General features: G+C 32.1%; 2 protein-coding genes across 2 annotated transcripts; both read right to left on the reverse strand.

The window, feature by feature from the left end:
• Positions 1-12,568: 12,568 nt before the first annotated feature.
• LOC132037569 (mini zinc finger protein 2-like) lies at positions 12,569-12,929 on the reverse strand. The gene has a single exon (XM_059428103.1). The coding sequence runs from the start codon at positions 12,894-12,896 to the stop codon at positions 12,603-12,605; it is 294 nt and encodes a 97-aa protein (XP_059284086.1). The 5' UTR covers positions 12,897-12,929; the 3' UTR covers positions 12,569-12,602.
• A 5,312-nt stretch (positions 12,930-18,241) lies between these two features.
• Positions 18,242-18,849, reverse strand: LOC132047589 (uncharacterized). The gene is made up of 2 exons (XM_059438612.1): positions 18,603-18,849; positions 18,242-18,501 (listed from the first exon to the last, which is right to left on the reverse strand). Exons 1-2 carry the CDS (start codon positions 18,847-18,849, stop codon positions 18,242-18,244), a joined length of 507 nt encoding a protein of 168 aa, XP_059294595.1.
• Positions 18,850-27,405: the final 8,556 nt, after the last annotated feature.

A 27,405-nucleotide genomic window follows, 5' to 3' on the forward strand; every position in this document is an offset into this window, starting at 1 on the left:
TGCTTTACTCCAACACGTGGACGTGATTATTTAGCTTGAACAGCTGCCACGTACTATTAGTTGCCATTCTTTTACGTTTTTTAACTTAATTAAAAGAAGAACACAAAGTATGATTACGTAAACTACTTTGAATACTTAGTTGTCAGCTTGTCACTTCCTTAATTTAGGTCTTTAACGACGAATGACAGATAAAAGAACAAGCAAATAACGGAATCTCAAGAGGAGTGGAGAAGCATACGATAAAAATCTCATCATTGTTAGTAATTTTTTGTTTGCTCTTTGACTCTAAAAAATTGAAACGGTTGGGCGCACTGAACACGGATATTTAACCTCTTTTTATTATTTTTTATTATTGGGTTTAACTTGTATAGATTGCTTTAAGAAAAATTGGCGTTACATAGGAGTAGTAACTTGACTTGGTAAATGACATAAAATAATTTAATTTCTGATCTTTGCAGTTATTTAAGTTACTTAAGAAATTGGTATTATATAGCTAAAATCTTTGTTCATAAATTATTTTCAAAATGATCTTTATTCTCTCTGCATTACTCGGTCTCTCCAATTTCTTGTAATCACTCTTTCCAAAATTTGTCGCTAAATTTTCTCAATTACATAACACTACTAAAAAAGTTTAGTTGATATTTTTTTGATTTGGGTATTTGCATTTTTTTTTTATTAGGTGATATTGAGTTTTGTTGGAAACATCTCAAGAAAAGGAGGTTGGAGGTGTTTGAAGATGACTCCAACTGTGTATTACCCAATGCATCCCAATGTATATATTGTATATGTGCATATATCCATGAAAATTTGTGTGTTATATACATGATATATAACGTGATATACACATATCGCTGTGGCATTTCTGGGTTTGAATCTTGACTCAAAACAATCTAGATCACCTCTTATCTTTCTCAAAATGTGCATATAACCAAACTGCATTCATGCACTTTCAATCAATTCCAACCATGCTGACTCACACATGTTCAAGCTAACAAAAGAAAAAATAAGAGAGAAGAGAAGGAAAGTTAAATATGCTTTTCTCTCTCTCTTGATTTTTGCTTTTGATCTTTGATTTGAGATAAAAATTGCTACGTTACTTTTTGAAGGAAATACATCTTCAAGCGTGAAATCAAAATGAGAATCTTCAACTTTATCTTGTCTGTGTTGTAAAATTTAGCTACACGATATTAAATTTTTTGAACTTTAGTTGCTAAGCCTATTTCTTGGCTAAAAATTTGCCAAAAGTTCTTGGCAGTTATATATCCATGTCAATATGCTCATTTGATTATCGTAGTTATATAAATAATCTTAGTTTAAAAATTAAATTATTTTATATTCCATTTGATTGCATTTTATTTTCGTGAAAAAGAAATACTACTTGTGTTATGTCTTCTAGCTCACTCCTCCCATATACTTCCTCGGTCTCAAATTATTTGTCGTGGTTATAAAAAATAGTTGTCAGTTATTTGTCCTTTTAGAAGTTCAAAGTACAATTAATTATTTTTTCTCCCATTTTATCCTTAGTAGAATTTTGTCATTAATGGAGATAACACACAAATAAAATAAACATTTAATGGAGAGTGAATATAACTTACACATAAATAATGATAAAGTTAGTTAAATATCCTCTTAGTTAATATTTTTTAAGAGACGTGTAAAAGAAAAATGACAAATAATTTGAGATGGAAGGACCGTACAATACTCTTTTAATATTGGACAAAACGGGGGACCCAAATCACAAAGATGAAAACCAAATACCAGGAAGGCCCACTACAGACCCATAACTCTAGAACATGGACATATCAGAGCTGAAAATCCAATTTTATATAGATTCCTTTTAAATAAATTAAAAAATTTATGATAAAACCTTATATCATAATTCAAAATTTTGTAAATTTGTAAAGATTGGACTGTTGTAAAATGTTTCTTCGGTAAGATTGAGTAATATATGAGCAAATATTAAATCCGAGTCAAATATTATTCTAAAGTGTAATTTTCCAAATTTTATATTTACAAATTTTACAAGTAGGAAAAAAAATTGAGTAAAGAACTAAAAAAGGGACATTTGGGTAAAACAGCCATTGTTAAGCTAGCTAGAGCCCGTGTGATAAAAGGAGGACCGAAAAAAAAAACGTTTTGTTTAACTGAAAATGGAAGCTGAGCAATATCATCATATCTTCTTCAAATTTCAATTATGAAATATTTGCCATAGGATTTCATTTCAAAGCGTGTATGCATACTTCATTTTCAACTCACAAACTAAAGGTTATTATAAATCAGCAGTCGGTGCCCAATTCTAGACAACTTTTTCTATGCTGCATTGTTGTTGCTGATATTATGAGCCCGTTTGGTTTAGCTGATTCAAAACAGCGGATAAGCATTAGCAACTGATAAGCATTAAGTGTTAAAGTTGATGTAACAAATTATAAGCAGTTACGTGTTTGGATACAAGTGTTAAAACTGATAATAAGAAACTAAAGTGTTTGGTTAAAAAATGCTGATAAGAACTTTCTTATATTAAAATGACTTAAATGCCCTTAAACCGTTGTGATTTTACAATAGTTTAAATTTCAGATTAATCCAAATACGAAATAATTATTGATTAGAATTATTTTTTTATAAGTATAAATTATTTTATAATAAGAGGAAATATAAGAAGAAGTTATAATATTAATAATAATTAATAATAATTGACAAAAAATAGTCATTAAATAACATACTTAAATAGTACACGAAATATTTATATAGAGAACATTAAAAACAAAGAAATTTATAGACATTAAGAGGAATTATGAATATTCCACCAAGATGAAGTAGAGTTACGATAAAAACATTAGAAATTCAGTATGTAAATCACGATTCTTCTTACTTAACACATGCAAATGAACTTTATAAAGTAATAAGGATGACAGAAGATTGATTTATAATAGATATCTTTATCATCCATATCCAATTGTGTTTTATGCAGAAGAGCTTAAGATTATTTCATGACGGTAGTCGGCGTTGTTATTGAATTTTGAGAAGATTCACGAAAAAGGTAAGGAAGTGAAGTTACGGAGAGGGTTAGGGTTTTAATTTCGGTAGGGATATTTGGGGAATGACAAAATAATATTAAGGATAGAATTGTAAAAAATTTTGGTTAAACCTGAAGTGCTTATAAGCTGAAAAATGATAAGTTAGGGATGACCAACCTATGACTTTTAACTTAATTTAGCTTATAAGCACTTGACTTATAAGCACATTTAATTTTACAAACGAGTAGATAAGTTAAAAAGTAACTTATTACCAGGTTTTCTAGGCTTAGCCAAACACCCTCGTATGTCTATCAATTATTTCCTTTATACTCTTAACTCATCTTATAATATCATTTTATGATAAATTTATTAATATATATATATATATATATATATATATATATATATAATGTAAATTTTACGAAATTATAAATGCAAAAAGGTATTTTATCTCTTTAACATCATATCCTGTTAACAAATAATTTTCAACCACTAAAGATTGATATTCCTAATTGGGTCCCATCAAATCCTTTATTTGCAGTCTTTGGGTTTCACAGCGAGGGATGTTAGTAATTTTAGATTGTGTGTTGTTGCCCATCAATTTAATTTTCGCTTAAAACATCCTCGAAAATTCTGTCTTTTTTCTCTGGCAAGTAGTATTGAAATTGGTTGTTAATTACGCTTCATTCATGTTGATACAAGTTAGGCTTGCGCTCTTTTGACCAGTTATAATGGTCTAACTTATTACTACTATAATATTATCTGTAAATTGCATTAGGAAATAGGAAGTCATAGCTAAGATGTGTAGCCTATAGCTTCATTTTTTAGCTATATGTCGATTCAGAAGCTGATTGAGGAATTGAAATTTACGGGTTCCTATAATAATTTTAAGTTAATATACAATAATAACTGAGTTCATGATCAAATATTAATATATATCTAGTATATTTCTTGATACATATATAGGATTATAGATAGGATCGGAACAAAAACTACCGTGTTCACGTGAATTCCTAGAATACACTCTAAATCTGCCCCAGTGTTAATTTCCTTCTTCCTCATTATTTAAAGTTATATCAAAAGCTCAAAAGAAAGCTTATATATATAACTATCAATCCCATTTAGCAGATGGTGTAAAAGAGAAGGCTCGGACAAAAGCAGATAGGTTCCTCTCCTCCCAATAGAATGACATTTTGAGCAAAAGCCCACAAAACGTCAGGGAAAGGAATCGAATTGTATTTATCCTAAACTAATTATAATGTAGAAGTCCAATTTGTTAGCCTCAGATTGTCAAGCACATGCTTTGTGCATTATGCATAGTTTTCTTACTTGATTTCACTTTTCTGATAATGATACTAGAAATCTTGATAATTCACCTTCTAGAGTTATTTGAATATTTAAAATGTTTCAACCGTGGAATTCTGAATCTTTTGGAAGTATTTTGTTCCCCTCCTCCCTTTTGCACACAAGCACCACAAAGGAATTCTCATATTACTAGGCAACCATGTAGAATGTAAAGAGTCATCCAATTGGGCTCATTTTCGGTCCTAGGCTTGAATTCCTTAAATGAGATTTTTATCCTTAAATGAGATTTTTACGCCATGTGGTCATTGGTAAAGAATATGTACCCGGTTTATCCCAACGTCTTACTATTATTCATCGGTTCATCTCATTTTAAAATATATTTACATATTATAGGCAAGGCCCTTTTCCCCATTCAACGAGCACATTTTCCCCCTTCCCAAGACCTTTCCATCATATTTCACCTTACAAGAAATTTTATTCCAATGATTTGAGGGACTGAAGAGTTGGCTTCGAGGTAACATGTATACACAGTATATTCGCTATATACCATATATACAGTGTATATGAGATGTATGCATGTGTCATATAAACTAAATACACCTTATATACCCAGTTTTTTGAAACAATGGAGGGTCGTTAGGATGAACTCGATAAGTATTTCCAGCAACGAGAGGTGCTGGTCTGGTTTTGCTGGGTTTAGGCTATGATTTTGCTGGGTTTGAATTTGTTGGGCTACCGACTGAAATTTTTGGCTTCCGCTTGTAAATTATGTTAATTAGGGCCCACCAGGTGCAATATTGTATTCCATTCCCGGATGGCTACTTATATGGGCAAAAAACGTATATGTACATAGTAAGAAGGTGTATTTACAGAACATGACGATACTTTTTAGTTTACAAAATATATCAATAGATTTCTGATAAAATCTGTACGAATCAAGTAAATTAAAAAGAAGCAAATAAAACACAATAAATAAGGTAAGGAAATTGCTTCTCTTATTTGATCCACTTTTCTCTCCCCATTCAAAATTAAGAGATATTGTTCCCTAATTTTCTCCAGCTTTTGCTCCGTTATTTCATCCACTTTTCTCTGCCATTCAAAAGTAAGAAATATTGTTCCCTAATTTTCTCCAACTTTTACTCAAAAAGTACATTCTAATCGGTAATTCTCTCATTCAAAATTTATAAACAACCAATTTCTCGGTATGAAAACCTATTTTATGTTCTATTGATGATGTTTCTCCGCCTCTGTGCTTGTAGAAAAATCAATTTTTCGGATCGGTGGTGATGGAGTTTTGGATCTAGGTACGGTTTCAGAGGTGAGAAGAGGACAAAACATAGGTGTTGTTATAGTTGTGGTGTTTCAACCCTATTTTTGGGTGTTTCAAGTGGTATTACGATGCTCTATTGTTGTATCTAACTCCCTATTAATGCTTCTCTGTCACTGTGCATATACAAGTGAATTCCCAAAACCCTCCAAGAAAACTCAGTGAAGATGCTCTCCCCAAAGTCAGGTCGCTTGAAGTTTCGGAAGGGGGGGTGGAGGTGCGATGGGGGGGTGGGGGGTGAATGTACAAAGTTCATACACAAGAAAACACACACACACACACACACACACACACACACACACATATATATATATATATATGTATGTATGTATGTATATAGTATGCAATATGTATAACTGTATAAATCAGTTATAATTTTTATATATGAAATATGTATAAAAATTGTGTGTATATTTTGATTGTGATAAAGTACATATAAATTGTATAAAATCTGACAAAGTATGTATATATTTTGAGAAAATATGTATAATAAATTTTTGTATGTATAAAATATATATAAAAGTTGTATATTTCATACACATATTAGTTTTCAACATTTTTACGACTAATTCATATCGAATTTATTCACATTTCACGACTACTTCATATTGAATTTATTCACATTTAAAACACACTGTGCCGCATATATCTAAAAAATGATATATAGAAGATTCTATACACATTTCATACATATATTAGTTTTCAACATTTTTAAAAACTACATTTTATAGAATTTATACAGATTTCAAACATGCAATGATCACACATATCTCAAAACGATACTAACCAATTATTATATACAATTAATACACAGGTCAGTAATCAAAATCTTTCTATTATTAATGTATAAATAATTTATACATATTTCATACACACAACTCATACACACATTTCAACTTTTTTACATGCTGCATTAAAGAATTTTTTCTTTTTTGCATTAAACATATCATCACTCCCCATTATTTCCCATAAACAAAATTCAAAGCACAATTAAAGTCTAACAACGTAGGACGGGAAACCAGTGTTAATATAAAAAAATAACGATGAACAGTAATAATGGTGAAAGATTGGTTTGAAAATCGTGAGTTGAAAATACAGAGAATTGCTATTAGGCAAAAAACGTTAAAATTGGTGGAGAATTGTTCGTTGATGAAGCTGAAATCGTATCATACTAGGAGAGAAGATGAATTTTAGATCTGGAAATGGTGACTATCATAGAGGGAGAGAGAGAGAAATCTTTTTGAAAAAGAAGAAGTTGATTGATAATTATCCTAAAATTAAGCCCACATTTAAAATCAGACTCTCTTCCTAAAAAAACCCCAAAAATTGTAGGATACCCATTAAGCCCAAATCTGGTATATTTTGTAATTTTGTTGGTCTATTTTATAAATTAAGAAAAAGTATTCTTATGTTTTGTAATATAGAGTCTTAAATAGTATTATTAAGTCATTTTCCCTGCTTATATAGGGGACGGAACTTTACACATTTGGCTGCATGACCAAGAATATTTATAGCCACTAGCTAATATACATATGATATATATTTTCTGGCTATTTTTTAGGTGGACAACTATTTAAGTTAATTTCTTTTTTATATATGAAAGGTCCCTTCCTACTTGCTTATTTTTTCCCAAGTATTTACATTATAGTTATAGGCTTTAATTCTCAGTAGGCCCAGGTTCTTGATCTGTTTGCCAGGTTAAAGTCCCAACCCTTTTGTGAGAGAGAATTATTATTTTGTTGAGTATAAGTAGGCATTTTGACCATATTTGGTTGGAGTTCACACAAAAGTCGAAAAATATATTTTAAAGTGGACCAATTGTGTTTGAACGTGAATTTCACCCGGAAAATATTAAAGTTTTCAATTGAAAATCATTATAGCACTTGAAATACTCCTCTACAGTTTTCAAACTTCAATTTCTCTGTTTCAAGTACTAAAAGTTGATCAAATGTGAACTAAGTACTACAAGAAGTTGAGTAGTTGAATTTGAGAATATATTTCGAAGTGGATGTTGTGTTTGAACATGAATTTCACTCGGAAAAATATTAAAGTTTTTTAAGTGAAAATCATTATTTCACTTGAAATACTCCTCTGGCCAGTTTTTCAAATTTCAATTTCTCTATTTCAAGTACTAAAAGTAGAAATAATGGATCAAAATGTGAGCTAAACACTAGTGTGCAAACATTATTTCAAATTGAATATTTGAAATAATGTGCATGTGCAAAGTCTGGGGAGCACGGAAAAGGAATAGACCTGCTAATTTGAATGCAGAAAATTGAAGGACGCAAATAGATGGGTCATCTGATGTTTAGTGAACGTGCATGATATCAGTGGAATCTGATCTCGCATAAAACTCATTAGGGACTACTCACAAGTAAGATGTGAATGGATATAAAAAAGGAGGACGTTTATTTCTCTGGGTCATGTTCTTGTGAAATATTTTGTACCGGGTACCTTTAATCTTCAATCTCTTTATAACTGCTTTAATAATGAGGTGGAATTGCCTAGGTGTTAGTTTAACACTAGGAATATTGTACACTAATTAGGTGTAATATATGTACTGTGGTACTAGAACAATTTTTTGGAAGCTACAAAGATTTTAAGTGTTGGAAATGAACAACACTCATGTAGGATTTGAGGAGGTAAGATTTATATTCCCCTCCTTCATGGGTTCACTTTCTGGATATTGGACAAGGGAAGGGTCAATGTTAACTATGCATAAGGAAAAAAACAGATATTGTCAGATTTTAATAACTAAAACTAGCAAAATTAACCCAGGCGCTTCGCGCGGTCATAAGAGAGAATTAAAATGTTTCTGTTAATTGTTCTTTAAAAAATTATATCTTTCATGAACTATTATAACTAATAAATGACCTTTCACAACTGGTAAAATAAACAAACAATGAAATTTCTCACACTTTCATTTCTAGCATCTCCTTATGACATTAAGTTTTAGATTAAAAAATAAAATAAACAAGATTTAAAAATAAAAAAAAACAGACATAATGACTGAGATTTGAATGATTAAGATTAAAACCTGCATTAAGTGCAAACAAATAAAGTCCTAGTACTAAGAGAAATTGATAAAAGATTCTGTAATTACAATATTCATTCTGGGATAATTGATAAAAGAATTCCATAACAGTCTATAAGTTAATATGGTCTTTAAAAATTTGCAAGTGAAACTCAAAACTTCAAATTCAGGACTTCTAACTTCATCTGAATAAAACAACCCTCCATCTTACTATCATCAGAAAGGTAATGCAGGACATTTGCCTTCAACAACAGGCAACAAAATACAAGTATATCTCAAGCAAATTACATTGTTCAACCCTTCAAAATAGAAGTTTTGTAGATACACTCTTTTATCACACATAGAGAAAAATTCTGGGACACATAAAGTAACATACATATTATATTATTCATATTTTAAGAAATGAAAAGACTTGTAAGAAGCTACGAAAAAAATAAATATTCCACACATACATAGTATTTTCTGTACTAATGAAAGCTTTAAGGAATTCTGTTTCAATCACTATTTCCTTCTCTGAGCCATTTCAGTTTAGTTGCCTTGTTGGTTCAAAATTCAATAACAACCATAATTCCCCGTCTTTTCACCATAGTAACTATCCACAGGAAGAGAAACAACATCCACTGCATTGCCGGTCCAAAGAATCTGGTGCAAGTGAAGGAACATATATATTACCATAATCCTATATTGATTTGACATAATTTTGGCATTCTTGTGGACGGAGTTGAACTTTCCATTGTATCATGAGCTACAAGACTGTAAAGTTTCATGATAGCAGATATTTCTGTATCTCCTCATGCTATAATTTCCTGTGGAACTAACAATATTTAACTCAAAGGTTCAAGAGAAGAGAAAGATGCCATGTTCGCATGATCAGAAATCATAATAACATTGCGTCATTCAAAACACATTCATACTATTCACAAGAAGGGTGTACCACTTAGTTCCTAAATTTATATTGTTTCAGTAATTATTAAACTCGGGAAACAAATTTCCGCTAACATTTGGAATAGAACCACTATAATTTATACTCTCATAGTCGGCATACTTCTCAATCCGTTTTTTTTTTTTTTTTTTTTAATGGAAATTCACGATTTAGTGGTCCAAGCGAGCTTGAACATTGAAGTTAGTTAATCAGTTCTTGGTAAGCAGAGAGATTAACTCCTATTAGGTTGAGGCCAATTAATTAAGGAAAAAAGTAGTAATCTCAAAATGATATTTCCAGAGAATGTTATCGATCTAAGGTATTTTCCCTATGTTTCTGTTAGTGCGCTACTTCGTTAATAAATCATGAATATCTAAATTGTAAAGAATGAAGAAATGAAGACACACACATTAAGTGATCAATTAAGTTTTAAGTTATCACAATGTATATCCACCAAACTGAATCATCAGAATCACGCATGAATTAACATTTCATGCAAACATATCATATGTTTACAACTGATTTAGTCTAACTATTGGGTAGAACTGAAAATTAATGCATACATCACAATTACATAAGGAAAACTTTTGAAGCTAATCTTTAGTGAATGAATATCCTTGGAGTCATTAGCTTCTCTATTTGTTCTATTATGAATGGAACATAGAGACACAGTATGCTTGTCAACATAACATATATTTTAACTCCTCACTGTTATCACCTTAAAACTTACGTCACACGTCGCACAACCAGATAAGAAATATTATTCAGGATAAAAAAGAAAACCAAATTAAAATTTTGGAGTATTAGAAAGTCTACCTTATTTGGGTTGGAGTATTACTCCTAGCTAGTTTTCCAAAAATCCCTCATAGACTTATTGAAGCATGACTCTTGCAGCCTTTAGCAGCTCTTTTTCTAGTTAGGATTCATACCATAAGCGAGACGTAAGAAGCAAAAAGGGTAAAAAAGTGAGAAAGAAAAGCTTAAAGAATATCCAAGAAAGGATTAGAATTTCTCTTGCTTTACACCAAATAAACTCTAAAACAAAAATTAAACTCAAATATAATACGCGCAAAGTAGTCCAGAAAAGTTAATCTATTGACATTCCCGAATTCCAAGTGTTTAATCCTAGGAGAACACGAAAAACTCTTAAATTTTTGGTTCGCCATCCATAGCTATACATTATTTAAGTACTATTCTTTTGTGCAAAAAAGTATACATAATGTTAAACCTTTAAAGAATACAGAGATGAAAGAAGGTTAACAATTATTCAATTTGCATAATCGAGATAAAAGAGCAAAATCCAAATGAAACTTGCACATAAATAACTGAAAGAATCAGGAAGGAATGCCGATATGAAACAAACATATCTTACGAATGAGAATAATGCGGAAGAAGAACAATTCACGTAAAGACAAAATTGCGAGAAATAAAATTGCAGTACACAGGACCTAGAACATTTAAACAATGTATAATAGTAATAAGCCAAAGAGAACAAAAAGAGGCACAAAAAGTAGCTATTGAAGAAGTTTCTAGCAGCAGTATATGCCATATGTTTGTTGATTCTGTCACACTATAATTTGGTATCGAAAATTTCTAAGAAAGTGGTTAGTCGTCGTGTATTTTAAGTAGGAAGATATTAGACATTTGACACTTTAATAGTACCAAATTAAACATTCTGGAATACAAAAAGGCAGTAATTTAATAATATTGATGCATGAAATCAACACCAACCAAACATGAAGTTGTGTACCTTCGTATATGTTTCACAGAGGTCAACTTCTTCTCCTCTATTGATTTCTTTTTTGCCTTGGCTGCCAGTGGAGTTGAAAACCTTAAGATTTTAGTTTGAAACATCACGACCAGTGGGCAAAATTCTTCTCTTCTATAGATTAACTTTTTTTTCTCGAAAGTTGAAACTCCGCTATGATTTGATTGAAGAATTTTTTTAAGAGAACATTAGTGGCAAAAATTTAATTTAAGTGATTGAAATTGAAAAGACTGAACTGGGAGAAAAACTCCAAAAAAACCAGAGTATAATCATAAAAGTGCATCAGTGAAAAAAGAGTAGGTGTATGGACAAGCCATTGATATGTTCTAAATCTTGCTTTGTGCAGAGGCTTCTTTATTGATTGTAGAAAACCAGAGATGCCAACTCCAAAAAACCCTGTTATGTTGATTTATTCGAGTTTCAACATACCGCAAGAGACTCATTTGAACGGTTGTTTTGTTTCTTGTTAATCTTCTGAAACGCTTGTGAAGAAGCCGTTATTAAGAGACATAAAAGAAGGCAGCGCTTGTTTTTTTTTTTTTTTCACCGGATGGCCAGGTTTTTTTTTTTAAAAAAAAAAAAAAAAAATAGGAAAAGGCAAAATTCTAAGAAAAAAGATAAATACTAATACTGTCTTTAAAGAGTGCCGCGTTACCGGTCTTGTGTCCTCCCTTTATATATATATATAGATTGTTCAAATTGCGGAAATTGTTATCTCACTCTTTTTTATGGATATTTATCTACCACAAAGATATGGTAGTGAAACAAATGCTACATATGACCTTCGCAGACAAATGGAAAAAATAGACGAATATGTAATTATCAAATAAATATTTCACTCTGGACCATCAACCATGCAAATCATTACAAACGATCTCACCTTCACATATATAAATCAATACAAACACCTAAAACGGATGAAAGCAAAGTAGAAGAAAACTGAAGCCTTCCCTAGATGCTACCATAACATGATCCACTCATGCTCAAACACAAAAATATAATCAACCCAACCCCAAAATTTAGTTGATAGTGTAAAATAATAATTTTCACACCTAATAAGTGACAACTATGCTTAATCGTCCCTGCAAAAGTAGAATTAGTTACTTGAAAAATAAAACAAAGTTACCTATTACAATAGGCAAAGATTATACCAATACTGTATAAACCCGATACACTAAGTTAATTCAATCCAAAGTTAATTCAATCCCAAAAAGATAGTAGCAAAGCTCACTCTATGTAGTATAGGAAGAAGGAGAAGAAGAATCAGAGGCAACTTCAGTAACAACTTCCCTTCTGTGGAAATTGCGGTGACAGCCACAGGCAGCACAAATAAAGGCGGTGTTTGTTCCTTCTTCACCACTTGGCATGAACTCTCGGCACCCATCAACAGCATGTCCGCCAATATTTGCAGCATGATTCTTCTGGCACTCTTTATATCTCACCCTCCTCACAGTAAACGCTGAATTCGTAGAGTTGTCTGATGAGGACGAGTCGCCTCGCTTCGAAACCATTTGAATTTTTCTCATGATCTTTTCTTGCGTACTGCAGATATATAATCAAAGCATATGAGTGAAAGGGGTTTTAAGAAGTTCTTTGGAAACCCTAAACCTAGAAGATATATTTTTATAGTAGCCAAATCTTGACATTACCCTCTGCTTTTTAGCATGCAGTACAACTTGACTATTCACTACCCAATTCTTTTTTTTTTTTTTTTTAACTGTAGTATTAGAGTCTGTTTGGATTGACTTATAAGTTAGTCAAACCAGCTTATAAGTTATTTTTAACTTATTCGTGCACAAAAAATAAAACAACTTAAATTAAGTTAAAAAGTCATTAAAATAATCAAAATTAAGTGCTGGTCAACCCCAATTTTTTTTTTTTTTGTCTTAAAAGCCATTTTGGTTTGACTAACTTGACCCTTTTATCCCTTATATTTTCTGTTAATTTCAATACTATCTTTACTTCTAAAACCCTTTAAACACTTTTATCCAAACACGTAACTGCTTATTTATAAAATAACTTTCAGCACTTAAAAAACACTTATACTTAAAAGCCACTTATTTTTAGCTAATCCAAACGGACTCTTAGTACTATTTATTAGTTCATGTTAATTGGGGTCTTTTCTTGGTAAATTTCTCTAGAATGGGTGGTTGTGAATTGATTGCTCAACGGGTTCCAATCACGTACTTAGTTACCTACTAAATTGGCTTGACAAAATGATTTTTCCCTTCATTTGGCTTGGCTTAAAAAAGATTTATTCCTTCATTTTTTAACAGAAAATCTTAATAAATCATCGCTTGCTGTACTAATTATAGATGACCAGCCAAACATTGCCGCCTTAATTACAGGCCAAATTTATGTGGGCCCGATCAGAACTGATAGTAAAAGACCACTGTTATTTCTAATCCAGCGGTGCCAAAATATAGACAATAATATATATACTGCAGTCTGATAAAAAATGTGATCTGATCGAAAATGTGATAGTTCGATAATGAACCTACCAAAATTGGGCGGACAGACAGTTCGATAACGAACCTACCAAAATTGGGCGGACAGACCTTTTTGCCTTGTTTTCTAGTTCACTGACATGCAGATAAATAGTTTTTCTACACAATTTTGGGTCATATATGTCTGATCAAAAGGAATGCATGCAATCTCCAGTTAAGAAACATATATATCCATCATTTAGTATATATATATATATATATATATATATATATATATATATATATATATATATATATATATATATATATATATATATATATATATATATATATATATATGCAAACAGATTTTTAAAAACTAATGTAAGTTAATCACGTTGGGGACGGATGCAGTAAACTAGTTTACTTGAGAAAGTACTAGAACATCAACTAATATTCTTCGATCAATAAAATTTATGTGTTTGGTAATTGTTTAGCAACCTAAATTGGGATCAGAAGCCAATCAAGGATTTAATAAACATTTAAGCTAAAGATATTAGTTCAATTGAACCAATTGAATGCACTCTAAATCCGTCTATGTATTCAGGAGGCTTAGATATTTAACCCATGTTTCTCTTTCAAAAATTGAAGAGCACCTACAGTCGATCACAAACATTTAAAACTGAAAGTATTCCTAATTCTGCAATGCTTCTAATATCTAACAATAAACATTCTGTCTCAACTAATAAAGTAACTACAGCAATACTCGTATATTTCTTTTCCTTATATATATATTGTCCATTTTAGGTGTCTCTTATGTAATTTGTCCCGATTGTTCTTCCATCATATATTCTGACCCTTTACTTTCCATATTTAATTTGTATTTTCATGAATTATCATTGTACATCTTAATCTTTCACTAAGAAAATTAACAGCGATGTATTGACTATTTATAGTCATGATAATCTACGTTATCTTTAAACAGCTAGATGCGGTCAGAGTGGAAATTACATAAGTTTTTATTAGCTTTGCGATTATCCCAACATCAAGTGATCAAATTAATATTTTGATATCCAATATTTTTACGTTATTTTCCTCCACTAGAAATGAGTATCTAGAAAGTTGATTGTGGGCTCCTCACGATGAGTTTAACCCCATTATCTTCATGTTATCATTATTAAGTCCACTAAATGGACCTTTTCTTTTAAGGTGGCTGATAATTAGTACTGTGTAAACACTAAGTGATGCATAATCTAGGTGTAGAACTAAAAAGAGTGTTCGATATTAATTTCTTCCTCTCTTTTTTACCAAATTCAATTAAACATGTTAGTCTTTGCTAGAAGCATCATTCCCATTTCCCTGCTTCGATATTGTTTTATACGATCTTTAGTCACGAAAGTGTTTCGTACATTCTTTCTTTTGGTCAGTAAATTAAAGTGTTTCATTCACACTACTAGAAAACAACGAATTAGCGACGGACCAAATTCGGTAGCTAAACAATAGAAGTTCCATGCTAATCCCATTTAGCTATGGATTAGCGACAAATTATAAGAAAATTCAATTTCATGGTGAGCCTATTTATATGTGACATTATTTGAAAATTACCGATAAATTCATAGCTAATCGCATGTTCTCTTGTAGTGCCAGTAATGAGAAACTGATAATACGAGGAATCTTAGTTGTGTGCATTTATAGTTTCTTTGATGTTTCGAATTAAAGGCTTTAAAAAGGGGGTAAAGGAAGAAACCAACGTACAAAAGTTGAATTATAATTATGATAATGACATTAGTTAAGTAAACAAAAAACGTGTACGAAATGTAGTTTGTAAATATTACTTAATAATGATAAATAAATTTTAGTTTGATAGGTACTTAATTAAAGATAAGCATGATTATGCTTCTGGGAGGGATAATGAATTATGACTAATTCATGATTATGCTTCTGGGAGGGATAATGAATTATGACTAATTTTTGTAGGGTTTTTTACCTACAAAACACATGTTGTTCACGCCCACCACAGGGAAAATGTCTTCTCACTTTTGTAACTATTTAGCTTTTGTGACTAAAGCATCTTAGGATTCTAGTACCTGCATTTTCCTCTTTCAAGTTTGGAGAAGACATTTTGAATAACAAAAATCAAATTAGATCTTTTCTTTTCTCCTTTGGCCCCATGAGTGATGCATGCAGGCTTTGTTTCTCTGTTCCTAAGGACCCATTCGGTCATGAGAAAATTTTCACTTTTTCCCCGATTTTTTTTCACTGTATTTGAAAAGCACCTAAAACCTTATTTTCACTTTTATCATTTACTTCACTTTTAGTACATTCAAAGTTTCAAACAACCAAATATTCTTTGCAAAAACTATAACTAAACACAACTTTATCTTCATCGTTAACTCCAACTCCAACTTCAAAATTTCAAATAAAGTGAAAAATATTTCATTTTCATGGCCAAACGGGCTTAGTAACAATACCGAGTCCGGAACCTAAATGACTTGAGAAAAAACCAAATAGACTGAAGTACTGGAGAAAAAAAATTGTGTCCGTAATTTAACGCGGAAATCTTTTGCGTACTGTTAGCCCCTTCTTTTCACAAAAAGTAAGTAACATGGTGTAGTTATGCAAAAAAGGGGATATTCCAACAAAAATTGCGAACGTCTAGGATCAATTTGATATAACGCATTTAAGTCTGTCATTTTCATTAAGGGCACATTTAATGATTGGGGAGCCATTTGGTCATGAATAAAATTTGAATCTTATTTTAAACAAGTATTTATTTATCAAATTAACTTTTTTTAAGTCTCAATCAAATCCTGTGCAAACATATACTAAGTTGCATGAATTAATTAGATAGAAAAAGTTTTAACGACTAACGTAATTAATTGATTATAGTAAAGTAGATACTATAATTCTATAGGAAAATTGTTAATCTATGTAACAAATTAAAAAGAAATATTATTTTGGGTGATTAAAAAGTGAAAAATTACTACCCTATTAATGTAGATAAGTTAATGACGCTCTATAATGAAATAAATGAGCAGAATAAGAAACTTTAATTTCATTATTAGAAAAACTCTAATATCTATTTGCACAAGCGAAAATAACATAGAGGGATAGCTTTATAAACATATTTAATGCAGGTAATGCAAAAAATAATTTAGGTATTTTATAACAAATTCCTAAGAAATTTTCTATTTATATTATAAATTAATTTTAAATTATAATTTAGAAAATATTTCACTAATGAAAATTATAACAAAAAGATATTTTGTTAATAAACATAACGGAATGAATATTGTCCAAGAGTTTTGAGGTCCCTTTCAAGTGTTAAAATACAATTTATTCTTGTGAATAATTAATTTTGATAATAGTGTATACATTTTATAATATAAGCTAATGGCGTTCTATAATAATAATGTAAGTAACAAAATACAATATAAGTTAATCACGTTTTATAATGGCATACTTTCTTGAAGATACATTTTTCACTGGAAATAATATATATTTTCCTATAGGTAAATTTGTTACACTTGAAAGGGACCTCAAAACTCTTGGACAATATTCATTCCATTATTTATATTAACAAAATGTCTTCTTTTTTTTATAATTTTCATTAGTGAACTATTTTCTAAATTATAATATAAAAATTAATTTATAATATAAATAGAAAACCTTTTAGAAATTTGTTATAAAATACCTAAATTATTTTTTGCATTACCTGCATCAAATATGCTTATAAAGCTCTCCCTCTATGTTATTCTCACTTATGCAAGTAGATATTAGAGTTTTTTCTAATATTAAAATTAAAGTTTCTTATTCTGCTCATTAATTTCATTATAGAACGTTATTAACTTATCTACTCAATTGAAGTAGTACTATTTACTTTTTTCATCTCGCATAATAATATTTATTTCTCTATAGGTAAATTTATTACATAGATTAACAATTTTTTCTATAGAATGATAGTAGGTACTTTGCTACAACCAATTAAATACACCAGTCGTTAAAACTTTTACTATCTAATTAATTCATGTAATTAAGTTAGCAGGTGTTTGCACATGATTTGATTGAGAATTAAAAAAATTAATTTGATAAATAAATACTCCCTTCGTTTCAAAATATTTGTCTTACTTTTTTTGTTTTAAGTGCATTTCAAAATGAACGCCTCTTTCTTTTTATCGCAACTCTTTATTAGTTTTAATTTTCTACATGACATGTTTAAGACCACAAGATTAAAGAGCATTTTGGTACATTCTACACATCTTTAATCTAAGATTACAAAATTAAAAGATCTTCTTTGCTTTCTTAAACTTTGTGCCAAGTCAACACCAGTCAAATATTTTAAAACGAAGAAAGTTTTTTTTTTTTTTTTTGACAACGTGTTTTCATCATGTATTATTCAAATCAAATGCAAGTACATCGGTAATGAGAGACGAAGGGAAAGTATTTCACTCCATCGAACCAGACATAGAAGCAGATGCTCTAGCAAGACAATGAGCAACCTGATTCGTTGATTTCTTAACAGACGACAAAGAGAAAAACGGTAACTCTTTGAGAAGAGTTTTGCAATAAAAAACTAAAGCATCAAAATAAGAGTAGTTCACCAAATCTCCTTCCAGAGCTTGCTTCACGAGTAGATTATCAGTTTCCACAATAAGCCTCGTTGTACTGAATCTCTCATTTAACCAAGTAAGAGCCTCGCGAACTCCTATGATAAACAAAGGGCTAGCAACACGGCCGAGGAATATTGTTTTCCAGCGATGAATTAACCCAAGTGATCACGTAACACCATGCCTATCCCCGCCAAACCTGTATGGATATCATAAGATGCATCGGTATTACATTTGATTGTGGAAAGCGGAGGCAATTCCCATTTAGTAGTCATAGTATTCACTGTAGCAGTAGCCGTCTCGTCTCTCAAATTGGAATTTCTCCATTCCTCCAGCTCCTTCTTCGCACGGTACAAAGTAGCAGTGGGCTCACTTTGCTTATTATTCCAGCATAGATTATTTCTCGCTTCCCACAAGCTCCACAAAATCATGACTGCTTCATCCATTCTTGTTTTATTATTCCAGCATAGATTATTTCTCACTTCCCACAAGCTCCACAAAATCATGACTGCTTCGTCCATTCTTGTTTTATTATTCCTCCTTCTCTCTTTCCTCGAACTACTCCATAAAGTTCCCTGTTAAACCATGCCAGCCAATATTTGATTGAATCCAACATTGCTTTATTAAATGACATTCTACCAAGCAATGTTTTACGGTCTCTGGTGCTTGCAAACATCGAGGGAATATTGAACCAGCTACACATTTCTTCTTCGAAAGGCTCTCACATGTAGGTAAGATATTTCTCAATGCTCTCCAAATAAAGTTAAGAACTTTGGGAGGTAATGAGAGGGCTCCAAACGAACTTCAAAGTTTGTTGATGCCATTTGGTTCAAAGGTGCAATAGTTTGATTATAAAGGAGATTATATCCACTCTTCACGGAGTATAATCCTTTGCTATCCCATTTCCACATCCATGTATCTCCTCGGGGCCTAATATTCAAGGGAATTTGTCTAACCACCTCTATCTCAGAGGCATTAAAGAAGGTATGTAGCAAATCCCAGTTCCATTCTCGTAAATCTTGTTTCATTAGATCGGCTACCAAGAACTGTCTCTTCCAAGAAAACTAAAGCTTTCAACATAACTTGAATCATCGGCGCCTAGCGGGTCAACATAGACCCTTGTTGTCTTCCCATCACCAATACGTCGAAGACATCCTCGGTTAAGAATTTGTTTCCCTTCACACAAACTTCGCCATACAAAACTACGATTGGAACCCAGCCCCGCGTGGAGAAAATTCAATTTAAAGTAGTACCGAGCTTGAAAAACCTTACTCACGAGCCTGTGTCTAGTCAAAAGATTCCACTTTTGCGAGCATTGCGAGATTAAAGCCCGAAGCTCTCGAAAGCCTAGCCCCCTATCTTCCTTACGAGCACACACTTTCTGCCAAGATATCCACCTGATTCCACTTTTTTTCCCTGTTTCCGATTTCCACAAAAATCTATTCATGGCTCGTTCAATAGGTGTACATATGTTACTGGGAATCAAGAACATATTCATCAAATAAGTTGGAATTGCTTGAACTACAATTTTGAGCAAGACTTCTCGGCCCGCTCGGGAGAGACTAGTACACTTCCAGCTATTCATTTTCGAGGTTACTCTATCTTGAATATAAGCAAAGACTAATTTTTTGCTTCTTCCAACCACAGCTGGCAAGCCAAGATACTTTCCAGGAGTGTTCACCTCTTTATTCATATTTTATAATAATATTCATATTATATTCATGACCAATTGGCTCCTCAATCTTTAAATGTGCCCTCAATGAAATTCGTCATATCAAATTGATCCAAGACATTAGCAATTTTTGTTGGAAATTCCCCTTTTCATAACTTAATGCTCTTATGCATTACTTTTTGTAAAAAAAAAAAAAAAAAAAAAATGGTGGCTAACGGCAGTTGAGTGAGCCGTCTGTCAATTGATACATAACGCAAAAAATTCTGCTTTAAAGGTACTATCGTCACACTTCTTTTTTGTCCAATACTTGGTCTATTTGGTTTTTTTCAAGTCATTTGGGTTCCGGACTCTCCTTAGTACTGAAATCCAGTACTAGAGCAATGGATCTCACTCGAGTCTTGGGCTTATTCAACTCGATTCTTGGGCTTATTCAGCATGGCATGTATAATAAGGAAAGGATTGTCTGAACTGGGCTTCAGCTCTATAAGGATTGTCTCAAAGGAGCGGTTGGGGGGTCAATTTGCACTTTTGTTCCTATTTTGTGCTGGTCTTTAACATTTTTCCCTCAAAGGATTTTTTTTTTTGCATGGCATAAGTTTATATTTTCACATTATAATACCCACAAGTTATATTCTGTGCCCTTAAAGAACTTATGCCTTGCCAGACATAAGTTCGACTTTAAAGCTCAAAAATTAAAGAGCAGTCCATTTAAAGGGAAAACCGCTGGAATTAAAGCTAGGCCGGCTAAAAAAATGACTTTCATAGAGATATACTAACACAAATAAATAGTTATCATAACTAATATTACTGTTCCATTTTCAAAACATAGCAATAGTTGTTTTACTAAACATATATAACCTTCCAACAAATCCCACAAAATTAGGGATTTGGAGATTTTCTGTTTCTTTTTATCTTCCATCTCACACAAATCCTAGCCGCGGCTGTGCCCAAACATCCACCAACCGCCACTTTACTACATTGTCCCCCCTTTGCCGGGAAATCATCGGATCGCCAGAAAATTGAACGACTCTATTATTTGTCATTTTTTCTTTCAGAGAAATTTTCTTTTTCTTCAAAATTTTCTCTCATGGCTTCCACAACTTCTTCTCCCCGTGTATACTTGTATATCACATGTATGTCATGTATACACTTGACATATGCATGACACACGATGATATAAATACTTGTATGTCGTTATATGTATTTGTATGTCGTGTGTATGCATTGTATGTACAATGATGCAAGTACATAAAACAAAATAAGAGGAGAAAGCAACTCCACTACTCCCATGAACTGGGAAAAAGGCGGCGGTGGCTGGAGTTATGGCGGCGGCCAAAGTGGGAGATGGGAAATGGGCCAATGACTGGAGTAAAGGTGGTATGGAGATATAAGGATTACAGTTAGACGGTAGAGAGAAATCAAAATATGAGCGTAAAATCAAGGGACCTCCAATTTTTCTAATTTGCTATATTTTGAAAAGTGTTGTTATGTTGAGTAATTAGTTGAAAGTATTTTTAAAACTTAAGTAATAGGGGTTCTTTTCTGTGGGTGTAAAATCAAATACGTGTTTGATCATATATCCTCCAAAATCTACTTATGTGAAGATGTTCGGGTCAAATGTTACCTTAAGTAACATATGACCTAACTCATCCTACTTAGAAATATTTTTTTTATTTGTTTATTTATTGTTATAATTTGTTTAGTCACAAATCATACTAACAAAAGCCTTTTCTCTTATTTGTCATAACACTAACCGACCAAAACAAAGATTATTCATGTTTTGATAAGTTCTCTTATGGTCACTTTTTGAGCTACCTAGACTGCCCAAACTTGCCCAAGCTTTTAGACGGACTAATTTGGATTAATATATTCAGATTGATCCTACAATGACACATGTCTAGCCTAACCTGGCTGAATTTGAGCGAGTATATCGTTATGATTAAATTGTTGGAAATTTTACGGAAAATATTCAATCACGAACACTTTAATGCATTCACATAGCTTAAGGCATGTCAATTAAGACACTGTCCTTAAGGATATTTCACCCAGTATGTGGCAGTATCCCCAAGATTTTCAATGCCTTTCTAAGACAAAAACTAAGCCGTAAATTAACAAAGATTAAAGAATAAAACCCAGCACATTATAATATGATAGGAGAATTTTGTGTTGAGAGATATATTCCTGCCAAAAGAAAGGACTTCAACTATGTATATACTATATAACTAGTTAATTTGTCCGCACTTCGCGCGGTCGTAAAAAACCTCAATTAAATTTATGGAGAAAAAACATCAATAATATTTCTTAAAAGAAAAAAATATATATTCTTCAAGTCCAAAGTGATTAAATTTCAAATTTTAGTCTATTTTATTACTAATTAACACTTGGTTTTATATTTTATATTTTTCTTTTCTTTTTCGTTTTCTTCCTTATTTCATACTCGTTCATTTTTCAGATAAATTGAAAAATAATAAAGATAGGTAATCAGTGAGATTTCAGACATACTATTTTCAAGATTCATTACGCAATACAAATTAACAATCACATATATTAAATATTTGAATATAAACAAAAATATTAAATTTTCATTCTCATCTTCTTTTAACATCTACATTGTAAAATCCCTTATTGATCTAAAGCTTCTCCAAATACACATAACTAACAAAAAGTAAATATATAATGGAAAGATACATATAAAAAATAAAATAGAAAAACAAATTCAAATAGAAGAATTGTGTTGATCTAACTAATAAAAGGTGGAAGAAATAATAAAGCATTACACCTTAACTCTTTGTCATGTTCTTTACTTCCACATGCCCCCTCCCCTGGAAAATAACAAAACACAGAAACACATTTAGACACAAAAGATTTAAAAACAGAAAAGATAAGGTGTAGCTTGGTTAAGAAAACAACCACTTAACATTTTTGCAAAAAAAGTAGTACACCGAACGCAATCAAAGAAGACACATAGCTTAGAGTTAAAAAGATGAATGAGCAAACATACTAACATACTATCTCTGAAAGTATTTGTCTACACATTCCAATTCAAATATTTCCAGCATCTTGTAAATTATAAATAGTTACTTGCAAAGAATATGAAATGACATAGATATTACTACCCATTATGCAGTCTAATTAATTAAAGAAGTGGGACAAACCGTTTAGGAATAAGAAGACAGTGAATGTGTGTTTTTTTTTTTTTTCCAAACCACCATTGGTGGTGATTAGGCATTGCCTAATCTATGTATTGATTGTAACAAAAAACACATAGTTGGTGTGTTGGCTTTTTGTCCAACCCACCTTGGGAAATAAGGAGGAACAATTCATCCATGTACAAAAAAGTCCCAGTGAAAGTAACATGGGATTAGGCATACAAGTTGGGTAGTTTCTAAGATCCTTAGTTACAAGCAAGGCAATATATATCTGCCCGAAACCGCAATAATCGAAATTAATCATTATCAAAAATAAAAGTCTTCTTCTGAGCTCGAATTCTGAAATTTGGAGTTCCTTCCATGTCGTTCTTCAACCAGTTTTTAGCCCCATTGGGTAGGGCCAAATCCTGAGTGAAGAATGAGTTTTGCTTTTCTCTCCCATCCAAATTAGCCAAATAATCTGCTAGATTATTTACCTCCCTATAGCAGTGGTGGAACTTGAAGTTGCCTCGTTTTTTTAAGTTGTTGATCTGACTTATGATGTGCAGAATATGCCTATTGACACTGTTTTGATCATTGATCATGTTGATAATGATCATAAAGTCAGATTCAACAGCCACATTCATATATCCATTTGCAATACACCATTGGATTCGATAGAGAATTGCTTTGGATTCAGCTACATTATTAGTGCATTCTCCATAGTATTCTGAGTAAGCCATGATTAAAAGACCATTGCTATCTCTCAGAACACCACCTCCTCCTGAGTCACCTAGATTTCCTTTGCTGCACCCATCAGTGTTCAATTTGAATCTACCAGGGCTAAGTTTACTCCACCTAAGACTTTTAATGTTGATCCTAGGTTTGAGCTTTTCAATGTATAGAATAGTGTTGGCCCAATGCTGCTGAATTTGCATTTGAGGGAATTCGCAGGACAACAACAAGTGAATCTGGTATATAATCCTATTGATGGTGGCACCTGAGAAGCTTCTGATGTCATCATACTTGTGACTACATCTTGCTTTCCAGATTTCCCAACAGATGAACAGAGGTAGACAGTGTACAAGAACTGTATGTACTCTGTTTTTTGTCTTGCTAAGCCACCATGTAATAAGTGTATCTCTTATTCTTCCTTGTTTGATTGTAATTCCACAGCTACTGGAAAAGAATCTCCAAACTGCATCAGCTAGCTCTCCTTCTCTGAATAGGTGATCTACACTTTCCATGTTTCCTGTTTTGCAGCAAATGCACTTTGAAGGTCCATGGACTTTGAATCTTTGCAATGCTTCATCTGTTGGTAGTTTGTTGTCCATTAACCTGAGCATAAAAAAAGAGATCTTGTAAGGTATCTTTTTTTGCCAGATCTTAGAGGCAGTAAAAGTAAGGCTTTTAGTCTTTCTTAACACTTGCCAAGCAGATTTAGTAGTAAAAAAGCCATTTTGATTTGGTGTCCAAACAGGCAAATCATTGCTATAGTCCAAAATATCAATGGTTGCAATATGACTAACAATGTGGTTAGGAAGAATAGTATGCAATTTGTTAAAATTCCAAGCCCCATCACTGATAAAATCAGAAACTTTAATCTTCTTTGAATGATAATTGTTTGGAAAAAATTGAGCAAGAGGTCCTAAACCTACCCAATTATCCCACCAAAAAGAAATATTGCCTTTAGCAATTTTCCAAACAATAAATTTTTCACAAAAGAGTTCTAGAATCAAGAAGTCTTTTCCAAATATGAGATTGCCCTGTAGCCCATTTTTTATAGACAGGATGGGCTCTAGGACAATATTTTTTTTCTAGAAATTCTTTCCAAAGAGATTCTTTTGTTCTGAAATTCCACCAAACTTTGGCTCTAAAAGCATGACTGATATCTTGGATGGATCTAGAGCCATTCCCACCTTCTAAAGTAGGGAAGCATAGTTTCGACCAAGCTATCCAGTGCATTTTCTTTTTACCTTCTTCATCACTCCAGAAAAAATTTGCCATAAGTTGCTCAATTTGTTTAATTGTAGTTTTGGGGATTTGAATAACAGAAAGAATATGTAAAGGAATGGAATAAAGGACAGATTTAATAAGAATAGCTCTACCTCCATGAGATAGCATCTTACCTTGCCAGCCTTGCATTCTGTTAGCAACCATAGAAACTAAGTTTCCAAAGTAGACAACTTTTTTCCTTCCATTATATATTGGGGCTCCTAAATAAGTGAAAGGAAATTTTTGCTGCTCATAGCTAGTTACCTGCTCGATATCATTAATGACAGATTGAGTAGTATTGGGAATGAAACGTGGGTATTAAAGAGGAGACAATAAGTTAATAATCACGAGGAGTGGAGAAATGACGTGGGTATAAAGGAAATCAATGATAATCTTAGTAATAAGGAATAAATAAAGAAGGTGTATTTAATTTTTTTTTCCAGATTTTCTAGACATCATATAAGGGGAAAATGTCAAAAATTTGAGAAAAAGATAAACGCCATAGGGCGGAAGATGTCATAGAAATGGCCACATCATCTGTTTACGCCACTTTATATTATATATAGATATGTGAGGAACTCATGTAATTAGATTAGGTCGGAATAATCCAGGAACTTAAAGTGGATAAAGAATCAAGTCCATCAAGAGCAAATGCCAAAGAAGAAATATAGACAGTTAGAAGGACAACGGCTCACAACTGGTCAATGTAACTATCCATATAGTAAAAGCTATTTAAGACAATTCAATTCAAGGATTTAATTTGGATTCAAAGCTAATCAAAATGTAGAATCAATTGTCTGTTTTAATAATAGTAACAGACAATAGAAATGCTCCGGCTACGTAGGATTATTATTTTGAGATATTAACATTATTTTTTTAACAATCCCGCACATATCTCAAAATAATAATAGAGAAATAAACTGAGAAAGTTTTTCTAGATTTTCACAAATCTCAAAAGGAAAAGGAGGAAATTTTTTTTGCTGGGTTTTCACATATAAGTACAATACATCGAATCTGATGTAGCGTAGACTATGAATCAGATCTAGATAAAATTAGAATAAGCTCACAAAATAATTCGTGAAGTCTAAAACTTCTATTAACCAAGAACTCTTTTATAAGCCCAGCGTCTTATCTTTCACGTTCTACTCGCACAATCTTTGTCGTTATCGCGGTTTTGCGCTAAGAGGCCGTGCTCGTTTAAACCGTTTCCTCGGTATTCACGAGTGCTCTAAATCGCTCACGATTTCATGAATGCGCACCACTCCACACTCATATGCTTCCAATCATCTGTGCCGTATTCGCATCAATACACCACGTATGAAGGATATGAATCGATTAAGAGTTTATAACTCAACCTCACTTTGCCTTCGCTTTTACACTATATTACACACCATAGGAAGAGACATAATTTTAATAGCGCACTTGATCAACTAACGACTCGTTATTATCCATACGAACCTATTCATGGGATCTCCAATCACATAGGTTGGGTTACCATCATTTTTAATCTTCTCAATTGACAAAAAAATCTCATTTCCCTCGATGTTTCTTATAGTTTGTGAATCGGCCAAATTCACCTCAGACATCACATAACTCATGAAAATAATTTTATCCCACAACAACGTTGTTTTATCACTTTATGTCTCAAACGGATATGTTTTATTGCCATTGAAAATTGTTAGGTTTTGGGGTTTTCCTTCCTATGTGGAATTGGATTAATAAAACCCAATCCAATTTGGACCAGGCTAATTTTGCCCAAAATTTCCTCTATATATAGGATTCATTTTAGGTCTTATTTTCGTAACACAAGAGTGAATTCATAGCAGCCACATAGAGAGAAAATGTATAGAAAGCAAATTTTCGTCGTAAATTTTCTGCCTGACAGTTCGCTTTAAATTACATTTCCTTATTCGTTAACCGTTGATCGTGCTGAAATTTGAACTCGGGGGTTCTCAACATACGGTTCTTCGATTTCAATGGTGGAGATCGGATTTTTGTTTCTGTAGTCTATTTTTTCAGTACGAACAGTAGCTCATTTTCGGGGGGTGATTTCTTTCCTTTCTTCACTAGTTTTGGTCTTGTCTTTTATGTATTGTTGCTCCGTGCTTGGCTTTTTTGTTGTAGCCATTTGGAGAACACTCCGTTGTAACTCTTGTTGTTTATAGGGAGCTTTTTTGGGCCGGGGCCCGGGGTGTTTTTCTTACCTG

This window comes from Lycium ferocissimum, chromosome 2 (genome assembly GCF_029784015.1).
Source record: "Lycium ferocissimum isolate CSIRO_LF1 chromosome 2, AGI_CSIRO_Lferr_CH_V1, whole genome shotgun sequence".
Classification (NCBI taxonomy): Eukaryota; Viridiplantae; Streptophyta; class Magnoliopsida; order Solanales; family Solanaceae; genus Lycium; species Lycium ferocissimum.

Excerpts from the sequence above, each read along its gene's own strand:
- LOC132047589 (XM_059438612.1), bottom strand. The coding sequence starts at position 18,849 with ATGGATGAAGCAGTCATGATTTTGTGGAGCTTGTGGGAAGCGAGAAAT. Across the intron at positions 18,502-18,602 it reads ATCTTATGATATCCATACAG|GAGTTCGCGAGGCTCTTACT; the intron begins GTTTGGCGGGGA and ends TGTTTATCATAG.
- LOC132037569 (XM_059428103.1), bottom strand. The coding sequence starts at position 12,896 with ATGAGAAAAATTCAAATGGTTTCGAAGCGAGGCGACTCGTCCTCATCA.